The sequence below is a fragment of the Aspergillus puulaauensis genome, chromosome 7 (genome assembly GCF_016861865.1).
Source record: "Aspergillus puulaauensis MK2 DNA, chromosome 7, nearly complete sequence".
Taxonomy (NCBI): Eukaryota; Fungi; Ascomycota; class Eurotiomycetes; order Eurotiales; family Aspergillaceae; genus Aspergillus; species Aspergillus puulaauensis.
Genome location: NC_054863.1, coordinates 35,701 through 55,201, shown reverse-complemented (window position 1 = coordinate 55,201; position 19,501 = coordinate 35,701). Strand labels below are relative to the sequence as shown.

Genomic DNA, 19,501 nt, shown 5'->3' with positions numbered 1-19,501 from the left:
CTACGGAGTTATGAACAGGGTTATGTGCATACTTAACTTATTAGTCATCACTGGCCATTTCTGTGCATTCTTCTCTTCTCGTCTTTTCTTCTTCTCGTCTCCAACTCTCGTCCACTGTTTGTCTTTCAGTCGCAATGTTGGTCCAGGCTGTACAGGGCCTTTTAACCATCGAGGCCTCTACCGTCGTATATCCCACGGCCGCTCTCACTCTCCTCCTCAGTGTGGTCTTCGCCGCCATCATCCACAATGGAGTCACAGCCACCACCCGCAGAAAGCTGCGAAACCTGCGCAGGCTCGGGCTATCGAGCAGCAACAGCAACATGACCGACCAATATGACTCAAAGTATGCCGTCGCTGAAGAAGACTCAGCCCACACCTCCATCCGCATCAAGTCCATCTTCATCCACCCCGTCAAATCATGCGGGCCCATCGAGGTGGAGCGTGCGTTGCTCACCAAGACCGGCTTCCTGTACGATCGATGCTTTGCCATTGCAACTGTAGCAGATGGGAAATGGCGCTTTATCAGCCAACGGACGAAGCCAGCAATGGCCTTGATTGCGAATGAGCTGTGGCTGCCGCATAAGCACAGCGACGCCTCAGATCCACTCGTCCAGGCCGGCGGCTGTCTGGTTTTGAGGTTTCAAGACCCAGATATGCCGGCCCCGACTTGGATGGACTGTCTAGAGTCGCTCGTCTATAAGGGAAATCTGGCTGCGACGCCCGAGGTCTCTGTCATTGTCCCCCTGGAACCCTCGCGTTGCCAACAGGAGCAATACCAGATAGAGCAGAAGACATTCACCATCCACGGCCGTGATACAAAGGGCCTCGACATGAGCACTGTCCCATCTATGGCCGACGTCATGCCGAAGCTGAAGCGCTTTCTGGGTCTCCCAGTGACCCAGCCCCTTGCACTGTTGCGATGCAACGACGACTCTCTTACTCGGACAAACAAGAATCTCGCCCCGCTTGAGCATATCGGCTCGCCGTCTGTGCACGCATACACAGACCAGCAGCCGGTCAACATCAACAGCCTGTCCTCGGTGCACGCTGTATCTGCACTGCTTCCTATCGAGAACCAGCCACTCGACGCGCTTCGCTTCCGCGCGAATCTATGGATCACTGGAGCCCCAGCCTACGCAGAAGAGTCTTGGAAGAGATATAGAGTCGTCCCCAAGTCGTCTGGCATTGAAGAACAAAGGGCATCCGTAGCGCCGGCACTGTCTGTCGTCTGCCGTACCTCTCGATGTACGATGCCAAATGTCGACCCGGGCACTGGCACGTTTGATACGGATCTGCCACCGGAGGGCAAGAAGAAGGGCAAGCCGCAGCCTAGCACAACACTGGTCGATCATCGAACTGTAGAAGCCGGGAATAAAGCGGCACTGGGCTACCTGGGCATGCACTGCGTACCGGAAGATCGGGATCTAGAGGATGCTGAGGCACAAGGAAAGGGACTGTATGTCGAGGTTGGGGATGAGCTTGAAGTGCTGGAAACGGGCGTGCATCTCTACGGGTCCACGAAGGATGATTACTAGGCTTCGACATGTTATGATAGAATAACGATATCACGTTTAACTGCTAGTAACCAACTACTGCTCTCTGAACTTTACTCCTATGGTAGAGGGGTGTCGGTGTGAAGGGTGTCCATCACCCTATTCCACGGTTAGCATGGGCTTAGAATAATTAAACGAAACGGCACTTACGCAGAAGGATACCGAGTACCTTGAATATCTGCCTGCTCTGCCAGAGTCCTAAGTCGTTGGATCTCCCCATCGCTCAATTTGACCCGCGCCGAGGCCGAATTCTCGTCCATTTTAGCCGGCGACCTCGTCCCAGGGATGGGGATGATTTCCGGTCCCTGGGCCAACAGCCACGCAAGGGCGACTTGTGCAGGGGTACATCCATGATCCTGTGCTACCTGCTCGACACCCTCGACTAGCTTGACGATCTCTGGGAAGTTCTCCTCGGCGTACTTGGGGTACATGGCGCGCAAGTCACCCTGTGGGAAGTCGGCGCGAGATCGGAATTGGCCGGTGAGGATCCCACGCCCAATGGGGCTGAATGCCACGACAGTAATGCCTAGTTCGCGAGCGGTGCCAAGGACCTTCGAGGTGGATGACTCGATATCGAGTGTGAACAGACTGTACTCAATCTGTAGAGCTGCAATGGGGTGGACGGCGTGTGCCCGCCGCAGAGTGGCTGCCGACACGTCTGAGACGCCGATGTATCGGATCTTTCCTTGGCTGAGATTCCAAGTTAGAGTCTAGCAGCTTGTGCGTCGTTAAATAGGGCGGTGCATACTTCTTCAGTTCAACCATGGCTTCTATGGTCTTTTCAATCGGGGTCACCCCGTCCACTCGATGACAGTAGTAAAGGTCGATGGTGTCCACGCCCAGTCGCTTGAGGCTCCTCTCGCAAGCTTCCTTTACATACGCTGGATCAGAGCAGAAGGTGTGCATCCCACTGGGCTGCCGCTGGAGGCCACACTTGGTGGCTAGAAAGATGTCGCTCCGCTTGCCAGATCGCTTCATCCACTCGCCAACGAGATCCTCGCTGTCGCCGTATATGTCTGCCAGATCCCAGAATCGTGAGCCAATAGAATGGGCATGATCTAGTCGTGTTATCCTCTCTTCTGTGGTGCCAGGTGGTCCATAAAAGCCGGTGAAGCTGCCGAATCCGAGACCAACAGCAGAGACTTTGGGGCCATCACGACCCAGGGTTCGCTGGGGGAAGGACATAATGGAGAATACGAAGATAGGAGAGAGATGAAATATTGGAAAGTAATTGAAAGACTCGAGTTGGGAGTTTAAATACAAAAATGCTGACAGACTTTACCCTTTCGGGTTCCCGACATCGGGGGCCCAATTGAGTCTGATGTCCATCTAACAGCACTACAACGCTGATTCTTTTCAGCTGTACCGTCTTTCAGCTGCATCATCTAGTCATCGGATTTCATCCCGTGTTCCAGGACATCAGCATCTGCTCTGGTCGGCGGCTCATCCTGCTGAATGCTGTGCACCTTCACACCGTCGATGATGCCAACGCGGAAAACTACAAAGGCAGAGGGAATGATACAAGCAGCAAAGAATGATAGATTGACCGCGACGGCGCCCGAGAGCGAGAAAGTGTCGATGGAATTGATGCCATATGAAATGGCCTGTCCGGCACTCTCAACACCACGAACAACGGCACTGAGCCGAACAATGTCGCCGCCATCGCGGTTGACGGTGCCGATCAGCCAGTACAGATAGTCGTACATGAGGTTGAAGCCCACGAGCATCAGAATATAAACGCAGACACCGCGGCCGAATCCGTCGTCGGTCCAGTCAAAAACTGGACGCTCTTCTCGCCGCTCATACTCCTTGTTCACGACCATGGCGTAGATATACAGGGACAGCTCAAAGGCGTAGATCACCACAAACGCGGCGACCGCGCGCGTGTTCAGCGTCAGCCTGCGCCAGTCAAGGAAAAAACCCAAGAGGAAGTTGGCAATAATCACACAAGTGCTGGCCACGAGCGAGGACAAGGCCCGCGACCGTACTGTAAAGTAAGTGGCATTGTATGTCGAGAAGAAGGCCTCAGAAAAGACGCTCTGGAAGATCATGGGCAGGAGAAGAAGGATCTCAGTGCGCCCAAGCAGTTTCCACATGGCACGAAGCTCACTCTGGAGACTCGAGGGTAAATTCACCACCACTTTGGAACTGTCCGATCGCTGGACTTGGTCAGGAGAGGACAAAGTAGCGGCGACGAAGGGACCCAAGGCCTGGATCGAAATGAAGACCAGGTATGTTTGCACACTGATATGGCCTTCCTTTCGATTGCCAGCATTGACCCCGAGAGTAATGGCGCCGCCAACCATCTGCCCTACGATGCGACTGGCGAGCCAGTAGGCGATGTATCTGCCTCGTCGGTGCTTCTCAGGGTATGCCAGCACGATGGCGCCCTCAGTCAGCCAGAAAATGCCGGACGAGACGCCGTCGATCACGCAGGCCAGCATTATGTACCAGGTATTGCCGTCCTTCACGTTACAGTAGATGCTAGACGCGTAGATAGGAAAGCCGACCATGCCCAATACAAACGCCCATCTAATGCCGATCTTTGCAATAAGGGAGCTGCCAAAGATGCAGACGACGACCTGGAGACAGAAGATGACTGCATTGGCAGCATTCACGTAGTATGGATCTGCTGAGCCTGCACCTCCCAGGCCATTCATTGCAGCCCATAGTCCAGGGGCAATGAAGGCACATGCTGCGACAACAGAGACATTGAATATGGTGGTGCGATACCACGTTCGTTTACTGGGTGCATTCATATTGACGGAACAAGACCGATAAGCAGACCTTGAGATGGCATTTTAATGTAGTGCATGGATCATGGGCTTTTATATATTGGAGTAAGGCGGGGTTATAGCTACCCCAGACTGGAATGCGGAGGATCGACAGTGAGACGCCAGTAAAGACAAAGAAATACAGACGGTCTAACTGAAAGCAGTGATATGCTGGCAGTTATATGTCTATCATTAGGAGCAGTGGTAGTTGCGGGGTTGTGGTGATTCAACAGCACTCCTGCAGCTCAACTCATACCTGGCAGCTAACTCCCCAAACTGTCCTATTTCCTGGACTTCTCAACCTTAATCAACCTGCTCGACGTGTAGCTTGCCCTCTATGCCCCGGCCTGGTCCGCTGACGCCCCGAGGAAGGGTCTTGGATATCGCAACGACATCCATAATGGAGGATCCTTCACGGAATATCTCGTCCATCTCTTCCAGATTGCGCCCCATCGTCTCCGGATAGAAGAAGAAGATCGAAGGCACAACAATGGCGCCGACCACTGCGTAGACGATGTAGTACCGCCATCCGATGTTTGCGATGGCAACGGGGGTGATCATGGCGACGACGAACATCCTTTATCAAACACACCACCTGTTAGCAACGATGATGCTCTATTTGGGGAAAGTTAATAATCTCACCAAAGCCACTGGTTTGCCGTCGAAATGGCCTGCATCGCAACGCGCAGCCGGGAAGGCGCAACTTCTGTGGTATACAAGAAGTTTGCGCCCAGGAACCCAACCGGCAGAAAGAAGTTGTATAGAAACACAAAGAATGCCATCGCAATGGAGGCCGACCGCGACGACTCGCTGAAATATGTCGAGATGGCCATCGCAACCATGCACAGGGCCATTCCGCCACCACTGATCATCAGGGCTAGACGCCGACCAAGCCGGTCAATGACCCAGAAAGACACAAAGCACGAAAGAAACTTCCAGGTGAGGGCGCAGGCAGCAAGGATCTTCGAGGTACTGGCGCCGAGTCCGAGATTGTCCTCGAAGATTATAGAGGTATACACCGAGATGAGAGTACCGCCGGTCATCTGCTGGAATAGCTGCAGCATAAAGCAGAGCATGAAGCGGTAGAACAGCTTTTCCTCGGTCATCGTGAAGATATCCTTCAGCTTCAGGTTGCCGTGCTCCTCGAGAGCGTGCTCGATATCGCTGATCTCAGCGATAATGTCGGGGGAGTCGACGTCCTTTCCACGCAGGGTGGCCAGGGCAAGACGTGCAGAGTCAGATCGGTTGGCTAAGACGAGCCAGCGAGGCGATTCTGGAAGGGAGAAGACGGTCAGGAGGATGATGAAGATGAAGAGGAACGGGATTGTGAGGGCTCCCCGCCACGAGGCTTCGCTGGTATCGATATGATAGAGGCCAAAGTTGACCCATTGGGCACACGCAAAGCCCAGGGCAATAAACATCCCAACAAGCACAACATTGCGTCCTCGCTTTTCTGGTGGGCAGCACTCGGAGATCCACACAGGGACTGTAGCACTCAAGACGCCGACCCCAGCGCCCAGCACGACACGCCCGACGACGAGATGGGCCAGTGAATAAGCAGTGCATTCAAGGGTCTGCCCTATGAAACAAATACAGGCACCCACGAAGATGGTGCGGCGGCGTCCCAGGCGGTTACCGATCCAGGTACAGGCGAGCGAACCGACGAGGGCTCCGATGGTATAGCAGGCGACGACTGCGCCCTGGACTGTTGAATTTTGGCTCTTTTGAGCACCGACGGTGTTGACAGTGTCGATTTCGGGGAATTCGTCCACCCACGATGGGAAGTCGACCAGGCCACCAACACCGGACTGGTTGTACCCGAAGACGATGTACGAAGGCGCGAGGACCAGGAAGACCTGGGCCCATAGTACACGGTTGCTCCCCATGTTGCTACACTGCTGAAAGGGAGAATGGAGGGGGTCTGTTTCATGAGAAGGCAGCGTCCCACCACGGGGAATCGGATCCTTATGTGATAGCAGGTCCGGTTTTCGCCACTTGCAACGGCCTCGCTCATGGCCTGCGTGTGTGGGCTCATCAGCACTATGCTCGATCTGGCTTGGACATTGCGCCTGAACTCCACAGCCCTGGAGAGAATGGTTGGGGATTGGGGAAGTTGGTGGGGGTCCTGCTGAGTTGCTGCTTCCAGTCTTCCTCGAAGAATATGGCCGTGATATCTGTTTAGGTACGGAGATCTCGTATAAAATATAGCATCTCGCTGTGAAATACGGTGAAATACCCCCGGAAGACTTCGCACAGTCCGACCAGGATTGTTTCGACTGCTTGACTTGACAGCCGGAAGAAATCCGACAGGGTGGGGAGCACGACAAGCTTTCGGTCCATAACTCTTGGTAGAAGCTTGGATTAAAGCGATCTCTCGCCAATCATCGCCCCAGCTGCAGCACAAATCGGAGTTGCCTGTTTGTCATCTGGCAGGAATGTGGCTGCCTGAGCTGAGGGCACTCGACTGGGGTTATCTACACCGTAACTGGCGAGCGTTGTATATAAAACATAAAAGGACAGCTATTAGTACTAGTATTTTTATATTCAATGGTTGCTCTATTATTTAGATTACAGAAGGTATGTCTTTTAGATAGTCTTTAGATATTGTTGCATATATATATATTTACACCACCCCGTTGTTTACATACTATTTTCTAGTTAAAACATCTGGGGACTTTACTTATTCATTTACATGCTAGTCGTCATCCGTCGACTCATTTGGCAGGAAATTATCTGTTGACTGCTGAATTACTGAATTGCTGTAGTCGCTGCGAGGACAGCATGAATATGGAATAAAACAGATGTACCCTACGGTCTGGTTATCATAGCCGGAGATGAGTTTCGGGTCCACATATATTATAACAAGAGAAGTAAATAGAGAAGATGCAGGGAATTGCTGCTTAGTTGTCCAACGTACGTAGTGCATACAGCAGTCCAGCAGGATGGGTGGTGTGGTCGCCCCAGACGGTTTTGGTATCCTCGGAACAGCCCTGACTGTTCCAGCTTCGGAATGGACCGATATATCAGCACCTAAACTAAATCCAGTGTTAGATACCGCATTGGCCTCTTCGAAATTCAGCCTCTTCGAAATGCTTATAGGCTGATCTGCCAGCAGTGGAGTACCGGCATGTCAAACACGACAAGCCCAACAGACAATCAACCATCCACTTTGAAATCCCATATGTTTGTCGGCTGGAGCATTAGAAGCTCCAGAACTGCTGTACAGATATTTTCACCTGGATATCACTCTTACACGGTGTCTGGTTCCGGTGGACTCGCGTACCTGACCCACGGCACTAAGCGGGCACCCAATGCAGTCAACCAAGACAGCAGATCATAGTAAGCCACAGGGATCCCAATTTCTCAATGACACAAGGAGCCTCATTTGGGCACCTGGAGACCCTGGCATTATTGCGTTTCTGCTCTCCCTGGCAAGTGGTATTTGCAAAAGATACAAGTGAGGAAGGCGATTGCAGTGTGACGGAGAACGGCAATGCCTTAATCCAACCCAATTCCTTCTATCCGTTTGTAGCACATCATTCAAGGCCAACACCCTGGAAGGAAGCGGATGCTAATTATTTAATACCCTGAAACGGCCCCCATGCCTCCCGCCTCGAGCCGTAGGGCCAGGGGTCGTCGTGAAATTTCTTCTGCTCGCATGGCAAAAACAAGTCTCCTGAACATCTGGTGACACCTTTCAGTCCCATTCTCTGTCCCCTTCCATGCTGCATCGGGTATACTTTCTTTGTTTTGACGAAATAAACTGCCCAGCATGGTCACCCTGACGTGGGTTTGGCTGCTCTTGCTCTCGGTGTTGCAGGTGGCTCGAAGCGACGAAACAGCCAGAAGTAACTGGATTGTGCCTGACGGAAGCAATGAGAAAGACTTCCAACAGACCTTCTACAATGGAGACAAAGTGCAGCTCCAATGGGCTGGCTGGGACGCTTACTACACAGATTCATTGTTGGACGGCAGCCCCCAGGCCAATTTGTACGTGGTTGCATGGGAGGAGAAAGAGGCGGACTATGTCAGACCTCTTTCGTGTACGCAATCTACAGCCCCAAACAATTGGATACTGGACTGACAGGCTGACCAAAAACAGCTTCGGTGGACGTCTCGGGCCATGGATCGTACGAGTGGACAATCAACATTCCCAACGATACCCTAGCAAAGACCAACAAGTACTGTGTTGCCTTTGCAGAAAAGGAGTACAGCTATACCTACGACGGCTATAACATCTTCTCATCAGGCTTCCTCGTCCGGAACAGGCCAACACCGACACCAACCCCGGAAGCTGCATCATCCGGTGGGCTCCAGACTGGCGCGAAAGTTGGCATCGGCGTTGGCGTGGGAGTCGGTGGACTGGCTGTCTTTTCTGCGTTGGGTTTCCTCCTGCTTCGACGTCGACGGCAACACCAGACATCATCACAACTGATGGCTGCGAGTCCGCAGGGCGCTGGTTCAGGCTCAGACCAAGCGCTGGGCAAGGGGTACTACCAGGAACAAGTGCCGGACCATGGTGACTACCAGGGGCAAAGGTGGAACAAGGGTTACTATAGCGCTGGACCGGAGCCGCAGGAGCTCTATGTGGCCTCGACTGACGGTCTGTCTGAGGCACCGTCGACGTCTACGCCACCGGTTGAATTGCCATCAGCACCGCGCGAGAAATGATGTTGACGCATACAGTTGATTGAGGTCTGGGGTCGACGTTTTCAGTGTATTAGGAGAGGGAATGTGTATAATGAGAAAACTATCGGAATTTAATAGAAAGTAGTCTTTATAACTATGTATATATCCACTGGTTTCAAATCCTAATCTGCAGCCGAGCTGAACGGCAAATCTCTTCTACTTATTGATACACCAAGCCATGCTCCGGCATGTCCACATCTGCACTGGAAAAGGCACAACGCTTGACACCAGCCCCAACTTCTACTACACCCCACTGCAGGGGGAGGCTGGCCTGGGATCCATCAACCTCATGTCCCAGATTCGGATGACAAGCCGCCGCAATAGCCACGCTGCAGCTGCCCGCCACGGGCATGCCGGATCGGAATCGCCGATAGCTTAATCCCACCAGGGTAATCAGCATGACCGTGCCGACCGCGATGGTGGCGACGATTGCCACGGGGGAGTACCCGCAGCTCGTCACGTCGAAATCGGGCTGTCGGTGCAGCGTCGGCGAATACGCCTCGACCATGACGAGAAAGAGACTCTGAGAGATGAGCCAGTGCACCAGCACCGACAGGACGATCAGAGGCACAGCGTAGCGGTAGGGAAGAGAGAGAAAGTAGCTGCTACGCTGTGCACCGATGGGCCGGCTCGAAACGCGGAGCCCCTTGCGCTGGACTGCATATTGACTCCACTCGTGGGCGAGGGCCACGGTCGTGGCCATCGCGTTGACGGCGAAATACAGTCCGGAGAAGATAAGCTGGGGCAGGTTGGCCAGGATCGCGTTGATCACGACAGACGGAATCCAGTATTGATCGGCTGAGAGGATCGATTGCGTGGCGACTTCGCCCAAGCCGACGCTCCAGACGGCGGAAGGAGAGGAAGTAAACATCAGCCCATACGCGAGAAGCGCGACGCAGGCAAGAAGGGCCGTTGAGTATCTAAGCATCTGTTAGAATAAGAGAAGAGGGACAGGGGGAGTGGGGAGCTGACACTCCGAGTCCAAGCCTCCATCTGCGGCGCGATATCGCAGATCGCCAGCGTTTCGGCCTGCCATCGAATGTCGGCATCGTGCTGTACTTGGCCGGCCGTCGAATGGCGTCCGCAGGGATCAAGCCCAGACCGTGCGAAAAGTCGTCTGGTGTGGCCAGGAAGGAAGCAACTGCGTCTCCGGTTGTCAGAAGGGGGGCGTCCGCTGTGGTGACGGCGACATAGCCCAAGACGACGGCCTTGACTATGTTGAACGCTATCACAATCAGCACCAGGGGCAGGCTGTACTGCAGCTTGCAGTGTGCAGGAAGTTCTTCGGCCAAACAGTACTCAACGGGGTACCCGGCGACGGTCCAGTTGTTACTTGCGACCTGCTCCCGAACCTGGCGGATCTTCGTGATGCAGGGCGTCAGCTCCCATTCGTATTTATGGCTTTCCAGGTCCTGGCATATCCAGTTGTATCCACTGGCTCCCGGTACGGACTGGTATGCTGGGTTATAGACATCCTGCGTCGCGGCCAGCGGGTAGACATGAGGCGACGTGATATTGTCGGTCACCACGATGAGACTGCCATATCTTGACTGATATGCAGTGGCATACGCATCAACACACGCTGAGTTATCCAGTCGATACAGTGTTTCGTTCTGCGCCTTGTTGTAGAGCCTGAGAAAGACAGCGTCGGATTGCAGGCCCCCGTCGAGGGAAGTCAAGGCTGTTTCATTAAGCAACCCTTTCCCCGCATAGACATTATAGCTGTTGGCACCTATTGATGAGAAGATGGTTGAGTTATACCTGTAATCCTAGGATCAGTGATCGCAGCCCTAATACACACCGACGGGGTTGCGACTGACATGAGATGAAGTGGGACGGAGGAGACGACCAAGCAGATCCAGAGCCAGGATCGTTTCCTCGAGATTTGGAAAAGATTCCGCGTACTGGGCACCCCGATATCGAGCCATTTTGTACTGCGATGTGCCCGGTCAATGTCCTTTCTTGTTGGCGCACACACGCATTGCTAGAGAGCCAGAGTCAATTGCGGGACAGGAGAAACAGCAGCCATACGCACCATGCAGAAATTGCTGGCGCCGAGCAGAACTGTACTGAGGATATTGATGATCAAATGGAATGCAATGTTTGCGCCCTTCACAGTTTCGCAGTTCCCCTCGTAGAGAACCCCCCGGCCACTATGGACACGGTGATGGTCAACGGCATATCCAGTGAATGCGATGTTAAACAACAGCACCACTATTGACATCACAACCCCGAGCGCCAGCGAGCGTCGCCAGCCCCCAAGGTGTTCCTTGACCGTACCTGAACCCTTGACCGAGTTCAGCCCAGACATCCCCCCAGGCTGACGAAGTTGCACGGATTCCATGCTTTATGTTGGGATTCAACATAAAGCAGCAGCCGGCAATGGTCATATAGCTTCTGCGAGCCTGTAAATCGAGAGCATCGCCCCCTTCCGAGGAAGGGTCTAACTGGACCCATCGACAAGGCTGAGTCTTTCAATCTCGACTTCGCCCATTTGGTGTCCGTGACCTTCAGGATTGCGAAATGTGTCGTGACAAGTGCATATTGGGATCGCCTTGTAATACGAGGTGCTTGGAGATTTGATTCGCAGGGCCGAGTTCACTACTCAAGATGGGGGAAAGTCTTGTCGCCAAGGGCAAGAAGCAGCCTTGGCTGGGGGGCTTTCTCGTATTGATGCGTCGGATTCACCAGTAACATCACGTTAATTCTGTGACTTGTCTCGTGCCAGCTCCTTGGGGGCTGAGCGGGTTACTGGATAGAAGTGGGAGAAATGGTGGTCGTGCCATCAAGGGCCGAATGCCAAGGGAACTGTCGATATACAATATTGATATTGTGTTGAATAGAGATCGAGATATACGAGAACCAGCAGTTAGACACTCGCCCTTTGTTTAATCCTCGGCCTCTGCAGTATGTAACAGTCCAGGGAGTCTGGAAGACCACATTCTGGCCCATACTTCTTGGAGAAGAAGTGCACATCAGAAGGGGGTGGTAAGGGTGGTGGGCATTACCAGAAATATTAGAGGCTGCTCGATCCATGTATACGCAGCCTGCACAGCGTGGGTTCATGAACCCTTTCTAAGAACGTCCAACTAAGCATTGAAGCAAGCGGCCAGCGGAGTAGGCCATGGGTTTAGCTTATTGCTGGCCAAGGGCTTGAACACCCTGTCCCCAGCGTCGATCTGGTGGCATACGCTCTGCGGGTTCTTTGACCGCAACATATGCCTGAATCTGCCCTGTGAGGGGTGTAATCGGCTGCTGAAATTACCATCCTCCAGAATGAACGCCGCAAGGCAAGATAATGTTGGTGTGATGGACACTACCTTCACGTCCACCGAGAGGCCCTTTGCGCATTTAAAGACCCATTTCGTCTCAAAGCCCCCTTTAAGCAGCCTATTGGGATCGTAAAGTGAGGCCCAGTCATATCTGGCACCCGTGGAGGATCTCAACCCGGTCAGCACATAAAGGCAACGTAGGTCCCTGCTATTCATTTCTGCAATGTTGGCCAATGCTTCACCCAATAGATGTAGAGTTGAGTAAGTGTCTACGATGTATCCCATGGGCCTTAGGCACCCCGGATGAGACGAGTGCTGTCCCGTGGTAGGCCGACTGATGGGGAATCTTGGGCATCTTAACTAAAACAAGCTCTGGACGGAGGTTCTATCTGAAAGCCGTTCCGTGGTTCGGCGTGCTATTTAAAAGCTTCGCGTAGATAGGCAGCAGTGAATCATCACACATGGGGTCTTAACTGAACCCAGCTCTAGAAGAAGACGGAATCGAGTTAAAACCGTCCCGAAGATAGGCGTCCTATGCAAAGGCGTCCTATAGAGGCATTCGGACGATTCGCTTGGGTGGCATGGAGGAGCGGAGGCCTTGTTATAAAGCCCGCATTGTCCATCAACAAAGATATTTCAAATAGCCAAGGAAGATTGATTATATTCTAGCACTGCTAAACCACTATCAAGATGCGTTTCACACCTCAAATATCGCTAGCCCTGACTATGGCAATGCAGGGCGTCTTGACCATCCCCAGCGCAACAGCACGCTGCTCAGAGGGACTGGTCAACATTGTCTTTAACGATAATTACACCCAATCTCAACTGGCGCAGGTCACCGGCGCGACGAACTGGCTCACGTTCAGGTTCGGAACTGCGCCCAAGCAAATCCCAATGCTGCCCCAGAACAAGGAGGGCGTCGACAAGGCCATCGCGGCAGTCACTGGCCCTAATCCACCGGACTACTTGCTCACATTCAACGAGCCCGACCTCGATTACAAGACGGGAGAAGAACAACTGTCGGCCACGGACGCCGCCGAGTTGATTGCACCGTTGCTCAAAAAGCGTGGAACCCATACAAAGCTCATCGCACCAGTGCTGGCCAACCAAACGAAACCCTGGCTTGATGATTTCTACCGCCTATGCAAGTGCCAGGATGCGTTCGATCTATACAATGTCCATATCTATCGACCAACTGTCGCCGAAGCCAAAGCCGAAGTGCAGACCTTCCGCGACAAGTTCAATGACAAGCCTTTGTGGATCAGCGAAATTGCACCGGCCCACCTTACAGGATCGTGTCCGACGACGATTCCCTGGGACAAGTCACTCCAATTCATGCAGGAAATCTACGCCTGGGGAGAGACAGTTGACTGGATTCACAAGATATTCTGGAACTCGGGCAATGAGATCCATTGCAGCGATACCAATGTGGCTGCCTCGTTTCTGGTTGACAAAAGCGACAAGCCGACGCCACTCTTGAAGCCGTTTAATGAGTTGACTTGTTCGTGAGATCTCTGTCTGAATGTGAGCAGGTCATGTGCTATGTATTGACTTGGAGTCTATTCTTTTGCACTGGGTACTGTTCTCAAACATTGCGCCTGATATGTATCAATGGACTGCATGCAGCTCAAAATACAAAATGTGCTTCAGTGTTGCCCAATATTTTAGGGCCATACGTCTGCTATACTGAATAAAACATTCTGCTTCTACTTTTGGTGGTCATAGTGTACACCATAATATATCCGAATCGCTTCCTCTCCACATTACACTACAGGGGATATCTGCTAATGGTGAGGCAAAGGACAGGACTTAGTCCAGGCTTCCGGGACCATGTAGTTGATTGTAATGCGGGCTCGCTCCAGTACGTTCGCCATTGTCAGCGGGGATCATTCATGTCGAGATAGTCAATACCCTGGGGTGGCATCGACTTGGATCTACACCTTCGGGGCATGAATGATCAGCCTTGGGTCCGTCCACGACCCGCAAATAGTCACCTCTGCAAATTAAGCACGTAGCGGAGGTATTAGTTTGACAGCAAGGTTCCGACTAAGCTTGACCACAATCAGAAACTCGTCCTCATCAGGAAGGTCCATGCGCAGACTGCCGCTTGAAAGTGGACCGACGCTCAGCCCCTTTCCACCACGATATGGGGACGACGACTCGGATGGCGCGGAAGTGTGGGACAAACAGTACTGCGCACAAATCCAGGATGAAGCTCTCCCTACAATCAACGGTAGCCGAGATCTCTCCCCTCACAAATAGACAAATATAAACTTCGGATAGGCGTCATGTTGCTAGTATCGATTTTGGTTGGCACTGCGTAATTTCTGATATGTAACTAACCCGCCACTCCACCCCGCTAACTGTCCAGGCTCATCTCCAGCCAAGCTAAAGCGAACAATGGTGTTCCTTGCGCGACGGTATCGGCTGCGATCATTTCGCTTCCTGGTCCCCAGTAACGGTGACGAACGCGCTCTCGTCGAAAACGGGGCCGTTGAAATTCCGTCTCCCATCTACGAACCATTGAACCGTAGAGATAAAGACGATGATGGCAAAGGCGACGACAGCGTAGTTCATGCTCGAGCCAGTAACATCACTAACAGGCGGGAAAAGGAGGAAGACAGCGATCACGAGTGCGTAGGCAATGCCCACCTGCCGAACAAGTTAGTCAAAAGCTAGGGCCAAGTATTCACGATGCTCGTAGCTCTACAAGGGGCACTGACGAGATTGCACGTCCATCCGAGCCACTCGGGCAGCACAAAAGCCCTGTTTGGCGGTAGCATGCTTCGTCGCCGAATGCAGTTGATGGCAGGGGCCACAGCGTACGACAAAGTAAGGGAGATGACAGCGGCCGATAGTATGGCATTCAATGCACTGGTTGACCCCAAGTAGACAAGGCCAAATATGACCACGATGGCGTTGGTCAGCAATAACGCGTTGACCGGGATGCCCCATCGCGGGTGGACTCTGGCAAATATCCTCGAAAACGGAAGGCCTCCATCGCGTGCAAAAGCATACACCATACGAGTGCTAGTGGCCATGATCCCAAGAGTACCGAAAACAAGACAGACCATGGGGAATATCAGGAGGCAGACCGTCGCGGCCGTACTGTTGGTCGCCTCGAGGTAGATCTCGGCCAGGGGCCCCGTGGGAGAGGACACAACTGCATCAACATCCTTGATTATGAATAAAAGGCATACAAGGAAGAGAAAGCCAGTGCCGAGACCCATTGCAACACAAGCAATCATGATACGGGGGCCGCGAATGCAGGGCTGGGGAATCTCCTCAATCATATGGGCAACGGCGTCAAATCCTGTCAGGGACAGACCACCTTGAAGAAGCCCTAGAAGGAAGGCAATGCCGCCTGGCCAGCCCGTCGAATTAATGAACTCCCCAAAAACGAAACTGGCCGGCTGGAAGTCCGGAGCACCAGTAGCTAAGACGGTGATAGCGGTGGCAAGGAAACCACAAACAGACCAAACCAAAGCAATCTTGGTCATGAAGGGCAGGCCTGAACCTAGAAATAGGTTGAGAAAGAAGCCTACAACAGTATATAGGAGGAAAAGTAGGAAGAGGTGCCATTGCTCCGGCCTGAAGTCGGGATTATACATGGTGATAATGCCCAGGAAAAGCGAGCCTCCCAGTGTGCCCCCGGACGCTGAGAGAGCGACCCAACCGCCAACGTTGATCCATCCAGTGACCCAGGAGACATTGGCTACCCATTCAGGCGGAGAGATTATGGCTGCCCAGTGGTATTGACCAGCACTGGTAGGGTATGCGGATAGAAACTCGGCGTTGGAGGCTGCGAGTGATAGGCTCCCAACGCCGGCTGTGACAAGTCCCCATATGACAGCCACAGGGCCGCCGCTTGGGAGACCGACGGACAAGCTGGAAGCGAGGGCGGTCCATGAATTGAGGATGGAGAAGGCTAGCCCGAGCATCGAAAAGAATGAGAAGTTTCTTTCGAGCTCTTGCTGATGGCCCAGGGCCGCCAGCCGGGCCTCGTCTTGATCCAGGTCCCTGGCGGCCTTGTTGGGCTGGTAGTCCGTCATATCGGCCAGACGGGCACTTTGCATAATATGGAAGAACAAAGATACGATGCAGAATACAACAGGCTGGAGAGGGAAGACAAAGACTCAAACATACGATTCATCTCCAAAGGACGGACGCTGATATATCCTGCGGCTGACCGGAACAACCACATGCAACCTGGACGTCGCCATACTGTTCTTGGAAATTCTGCCCCGAATAATGAGGTATTCCCCACTACTCCATACGTTGGTCCATTCTGACAGGCCCAATAGATCGTAGGAATGCGTTGTGGGGAAGAGTTGGAGAAAGTTGGGGGAAATGTCAGTATCCTTGTCGGCGTCCATGAACAAGTCAAGTCTATCGCCTGTAGGTAAAGTCTGGTTTAATTCTCTCCATACACCCGAGGCACTAAAATTCGATTACCTGCGCTAAACTTGAATCAGACGCTTTCTTCCTTCTTGCTGGAGACAATCTGCTACATACCCACGACCTTGGGCCTCATTCCAACCCTCGTATTTCAAAAGGGTTCGACACTCGGAGCTACGGGAAATATCTATACATACTAATGTATATGGACTTCCTGGTAGAACTGTTCGCAGGACTTTGAGCCATAACATTTCCCGTACCTTGTATCAACATCCGCACTCTGATACTTTACTGCCATTATGCACCCGTTCACTGGCACACTCCTTGGCCTTGCTGACAGCAGGCCGTCAACCGCTCTCGTTGTTGGGAATCATTCCCAGGAGACGGATAAGGTTGTCGGTAACGCCACAGCGGGAAACATCCACGGATTTGTGGACGATAGGTACGCAGACGTTCGCCAGCCCCTGCGTGTGCCCTTAACCCAGCCTCCTGCAGGCAATATGCGATGGCGGTCGCCCAAGGCTATTGAGGTCAAGGCCCCATGATGTTATCAGCACCAAGTAAGCCTGACGAAACCCACAACGCCGCACCTCTGCTATGCTGCTGGTGTTATGAGTGACAACTTACCCGGGCCTGGGGAATTGGCAGCTACCGTCTCAATATCTTTAGGATCCCCAACGCGTCTTCGGATTAGCAATATTATGGCTTCGTAGATCAAAGGGCATTGTAAGTCATTTCTTCTGCATCTCGGGTTAAAACACCGGAAGCTTATAACGCCTAGTGTCGAATAGGATATAGGATGTGGTATCCCCACCATATGGTCCAGGTCGTCAGTCAAGGTAGGGGTTATAATAATCTTTCGAACTCTATAACCCGCCAATTAGCTAAAGTAATTGACAAGAAGAGCCCCGGAAAGCACTCACTATGTATGGTTCACCTATAGCGTAAGATGTGATCTCATGGAAACAAGGCTTGAGGTTCGAGAGGAAGGAAATTACCTGTCAATACCCAACGCAAGGCAGGCCCTATATGATGTCTGCCAAGGCACTTATGGAGCAATGATGTATCCATTATATAACCGAAGGAATTATTATGCATACTGATGGATTCTCCTGCTATCTAACTCGTTCATCAATGTTCGGTGGAATCTGCTTACCCACCGGTTAATTAAGACACCAAGGCGTTGCATTCCAATCGGCATCTTGGAAGGCCTCATGGAGATGCAATTGCGCGTTCTAAAAGGCCTAATCCGACTGATGCCATCAGCACCCGGATTAGAGTTGAATATCCAGTTATTGGTATTCAGGGCAGACCTTTTCAAGCCTTGGAAGGTATATCTGGATAGAAGACCGAGACAGTCTCCCAAAATCATGCGGTATGCAGATGCTTTTGATCCCCTGCGTCATTGCCAACTCAGCTCAAGCTGCGACCAAATTCCCTTTGGGGAAGGTGATTATCAAGTCAGCTCAATCAGCTTGGGGACCAGATTCCCTTTTAGGAAGGTGGCTATTAGGTCATCTTTCCAGTGTGAAGACCAAATTCCATTTCGGGAAGGGTATCATCAACAATCAATGCCTTATGATGCTTGAACCCACGTTTACAGGTGGAGACCACCCCTTGGGATACGCTCGTATAATCCCCAAGCCTGTACCTTCGGAGAACGGCCGATCGGTTGAAGAAGCATAAACACTGCGTGCGGGTTAGTCCAGAAGGCCAGGTCAGCTATATAAAGCTGCGTTGCTCCCGTGTATAGTTTTGTATCCAACACTCTCCAAACCTTGAAAGCTTGTTTAATTTTCACTTTTGATTAAGAACCACTATGTTGCTCAAACATTGCCTGCCGCTTATTGCCTTGGGTGCTGCGCCTGCCCTTGGGCGTACCCTGAAGCGAGACGCACCACCTGAGAATGATGCTGGGGCCTATAAAGTCAGCTTTCATTGCAGCCACACGATATATCCTGGCGGACGTACGACGCTTCCCCACCCTCTATCTCTATGTATTGGTGGCTAATCTTGAATCCAAACCGGAAGCCCATGGAGAGCCGAACAATTATTCGCACAGCAGCAGTCTTGAGCTGCTGGTTCCCGATGGATCGTCACGCCTGGCAGAGGAATGCCACGCACCAGACGGCACACCGGCAATCAGCGAATGTATCTTCAAGGATGATGCACTCGACGCAGGATCCCTGACTGTCCATGTCTACTCGAACCCAGGTAATTGCCACCTGGATTTCGGGTATAAGGGGGAGAGCTTTACCGCGAAATCGGACAAGTGTGGCCATGAAAATGGAGGGTTTGAGCCTTTCGCAAGCGACAAAACAGCTGTCTGTTACTTTGATGCTTGATTTATTGTGTGTTCAGCCGGACAGTACGGATCCTCCTGTGTTGTGCCCCGAAGTATATGTGTGTGGTATTTTGTATTGGTTTATTTGAAGTTTCATGTTCAAGCAAGCCAGGCTATATCATTGTTCAAGGAGTAAGCCCAGCTGTTATATTGGAGGCTTGGAGATCGCCGATGGTTATATCCCCAAATAGATAAAGCATCTCGGGAACCTCCTGTTCCTCGTATTCATCTAAAGTATCCATGGAAAATGTCACAGAAGTCCTACCGAGGCCTTGTATGGCGGAGGTTCTAATAGCTATTGGCAGGTGCTTGCATGCTTCTGCGCACTGCCGGCCATTCGTAGCTAATACTTATTCCTGGGCGCCATGCAAGAGAGATTCAAGGGAAAATAAAGACAGTTAAGCGAAATGAGCTCTAAACAAAATTAAGCGGGGAGAAGCATGGCTGGGACGACGACGACTACGAGATGGC

The 19,501-nt window shown here is 52.3% G+C and overlaps 10 protein-coding genes across 10 annotated transcripts; 5 read left to right on the top strand and 5 right to left on the bottom strand.

The window, feature by feature from the left end:
- Positions 1-134: 134 nt before the first annotated feature.
- APUU_70021A (MOSC domain-containing protein) lies at positions 135-1,535 on the top strand (the record flags this gene model as incomplete). The annotated part of the gene is made up of 1 exon (XM_041694848.1): positions 135-1,535. One exon carries the CDS (start codon positions 135-137, stop codon positions 1,533-1,535), a length of 1,401 nt encoding a protein of 466 aa, XP_041560637.1.
- Positions 1,536-1,612: 77 nt separating this feature from the next.
- APUU_70020S (uncharacterized protein) lies at positions 1,613-2,738 on the bottom strand (the record flags this gene model as incomplete). Its single annotated transcript, XM_041694847.1, has 3 exons — positions 1,613-1,652; positions 1,704-2,243; positions 2,302-2,738. 3 exons carry the CDS (start codon positions 2,736-2,738, stop codon positions 1,613-1,615), a joined length of 1,017 nt encoding a protein of 338 aa, XP_041560636.1.
- Positions 2,739-2,938: 200 nt separating this feature from the next.
- APUU_70019S (uncharacterized protein) lies at positions 2,939-4,312 on the bottom strand (the record flags this gene model as incomplete). The annotated part of the gene is made up of 1 exon (XM_041694845.1): positions 2,939-4,312. One exon carries the CDS (start codon positions 4,310-4,312, stop codon positions 2,939-2,941), a length of 1,374 nt encoding a protein of 457 aa, XP_041560635.1.
- Positions 4,313-4,630: 318 nt separating this feature from the next.
- APUU_70018S (sugar porter family MFS transporter) lies at positions 4,631-6,213 on the bottom strand (the record flags this gene model as incomplete). Its single annotated transcript, XM_041694844.1, has 2 exons — positions 4,631-4,904; positions 4,970-6,213. 2 exons carry the CDS (start codon positions 6,211-6,213, stop codon positions 4,631-4,633), a joined length of 1,518 nt encoding a protein of 505 aa, XP_041560634.1.
- A 1,886-nt stretch (positions 6,214-8,099) lies between these two features.
- On the top strand, positions 8,100-8,998 carry APUU_70017A (uncharacterized protein; the record flags this gene model as incomplete). The annotated part of the gene is made up of 2 exons (XM_041694843.1): positions 8,100-8,370; positions 8,430-8,998. 2 exons carry the CDS (start codon positions 8,100-8,102, stop codon positions 8,996-8,998), a joined length of 840 nt encoding a protein of 279 aa, XP_041560633.1.
- Positions 8,999-9,176: 178 nt separating this feature from the next.
- APUU_70016S (uncharacterized protein) lies at positions 9,177-11,360 on the bottom strand (the record flags this gene model as incomplete). Its single annotated transcript, XM_041694842.1, has 4 exons — positions 9,177-9,936; positions 9,989-10,777; positions 10,837-11,000; positions 11,052-11,360. The coding sequence occupies 4 exons, from the start codon at positions 11,358-11,360 to the stop codon at positions 9,177-9,179; spliced, it is 2,022 nt and encodes a 673-aa protein (XP_041560632.1).
- Positions 11,361-12,978: 1,618 nt separating this feature from the next.
- APUU_70015A (uncharacterized protein) lies at positions 12,979-13,797 on the top strand (the record flags this gene model as incomplete). The annotated part of the gene is made up of 1 exon (XM_041694841.1): positions 12,979-13,797. One exon carries the CDS (start codon positions 12,979-12,981, stop codon positions 13,795-13,797), a length of 819 nt encoding a protein of 272 aa, XP_041560631.1.
- Positions 13,798-14,721: 924 nt separating this feature from the next.
- On the bottom strand, positions 14,722-16,340 carry APUU_70014S (uncharacterized protein; the record flags this gene model as incomplete). The annotated part of the gene is made up of 2 exons (XM_041694840.1): positions 14,722-14,940; positions 15,012-16,340. 2 exons carry the CDS (start codon positions 16,338-16,340, stop codon positions 14,722-14,724), a joined length of 1,548 nt encoding a protein of 515 aa, XP_041560630.1.
- Positions 16,341-16,985: 645 nt separating this feature from the next.
- Positions 16,986-17,231, top strand: APUU_70013A (uncharacterized protein; the record flags this gene model as incomplete). The annotated part of the gene is made up of 1 exon (XM_041694839.1): positions 16,986-17,231. The coding sequence occupies one exon, from the start codon at positions 16,986-16,988 to the stop codon at positions 17,229-17,231; it is 246 nt and encodes an 81-aa protein (XP_041560629.1).
- A 1,274-nt stretch (positions 17,232-18,505) lies between these two features.
- Positions 18,506-19,031, top strand: APUU_70012A (uncharacterized protein; the record flags this gene model as incomplete). Its single annotated transcript, XM_041694838.1, has 2 exons — positions 18,506-18,653; positions 18,718-19,031. 2 exons carry the CDS (start codon positions 18,506-18,508, stop codon positions 19,029-19,031), a joined length of 462 nt encoding a protein of 153 aa, XP_041560628.1.
- Between the last annotated feature and the right edge of the window lie 470 nt (positions 19,032-19,501).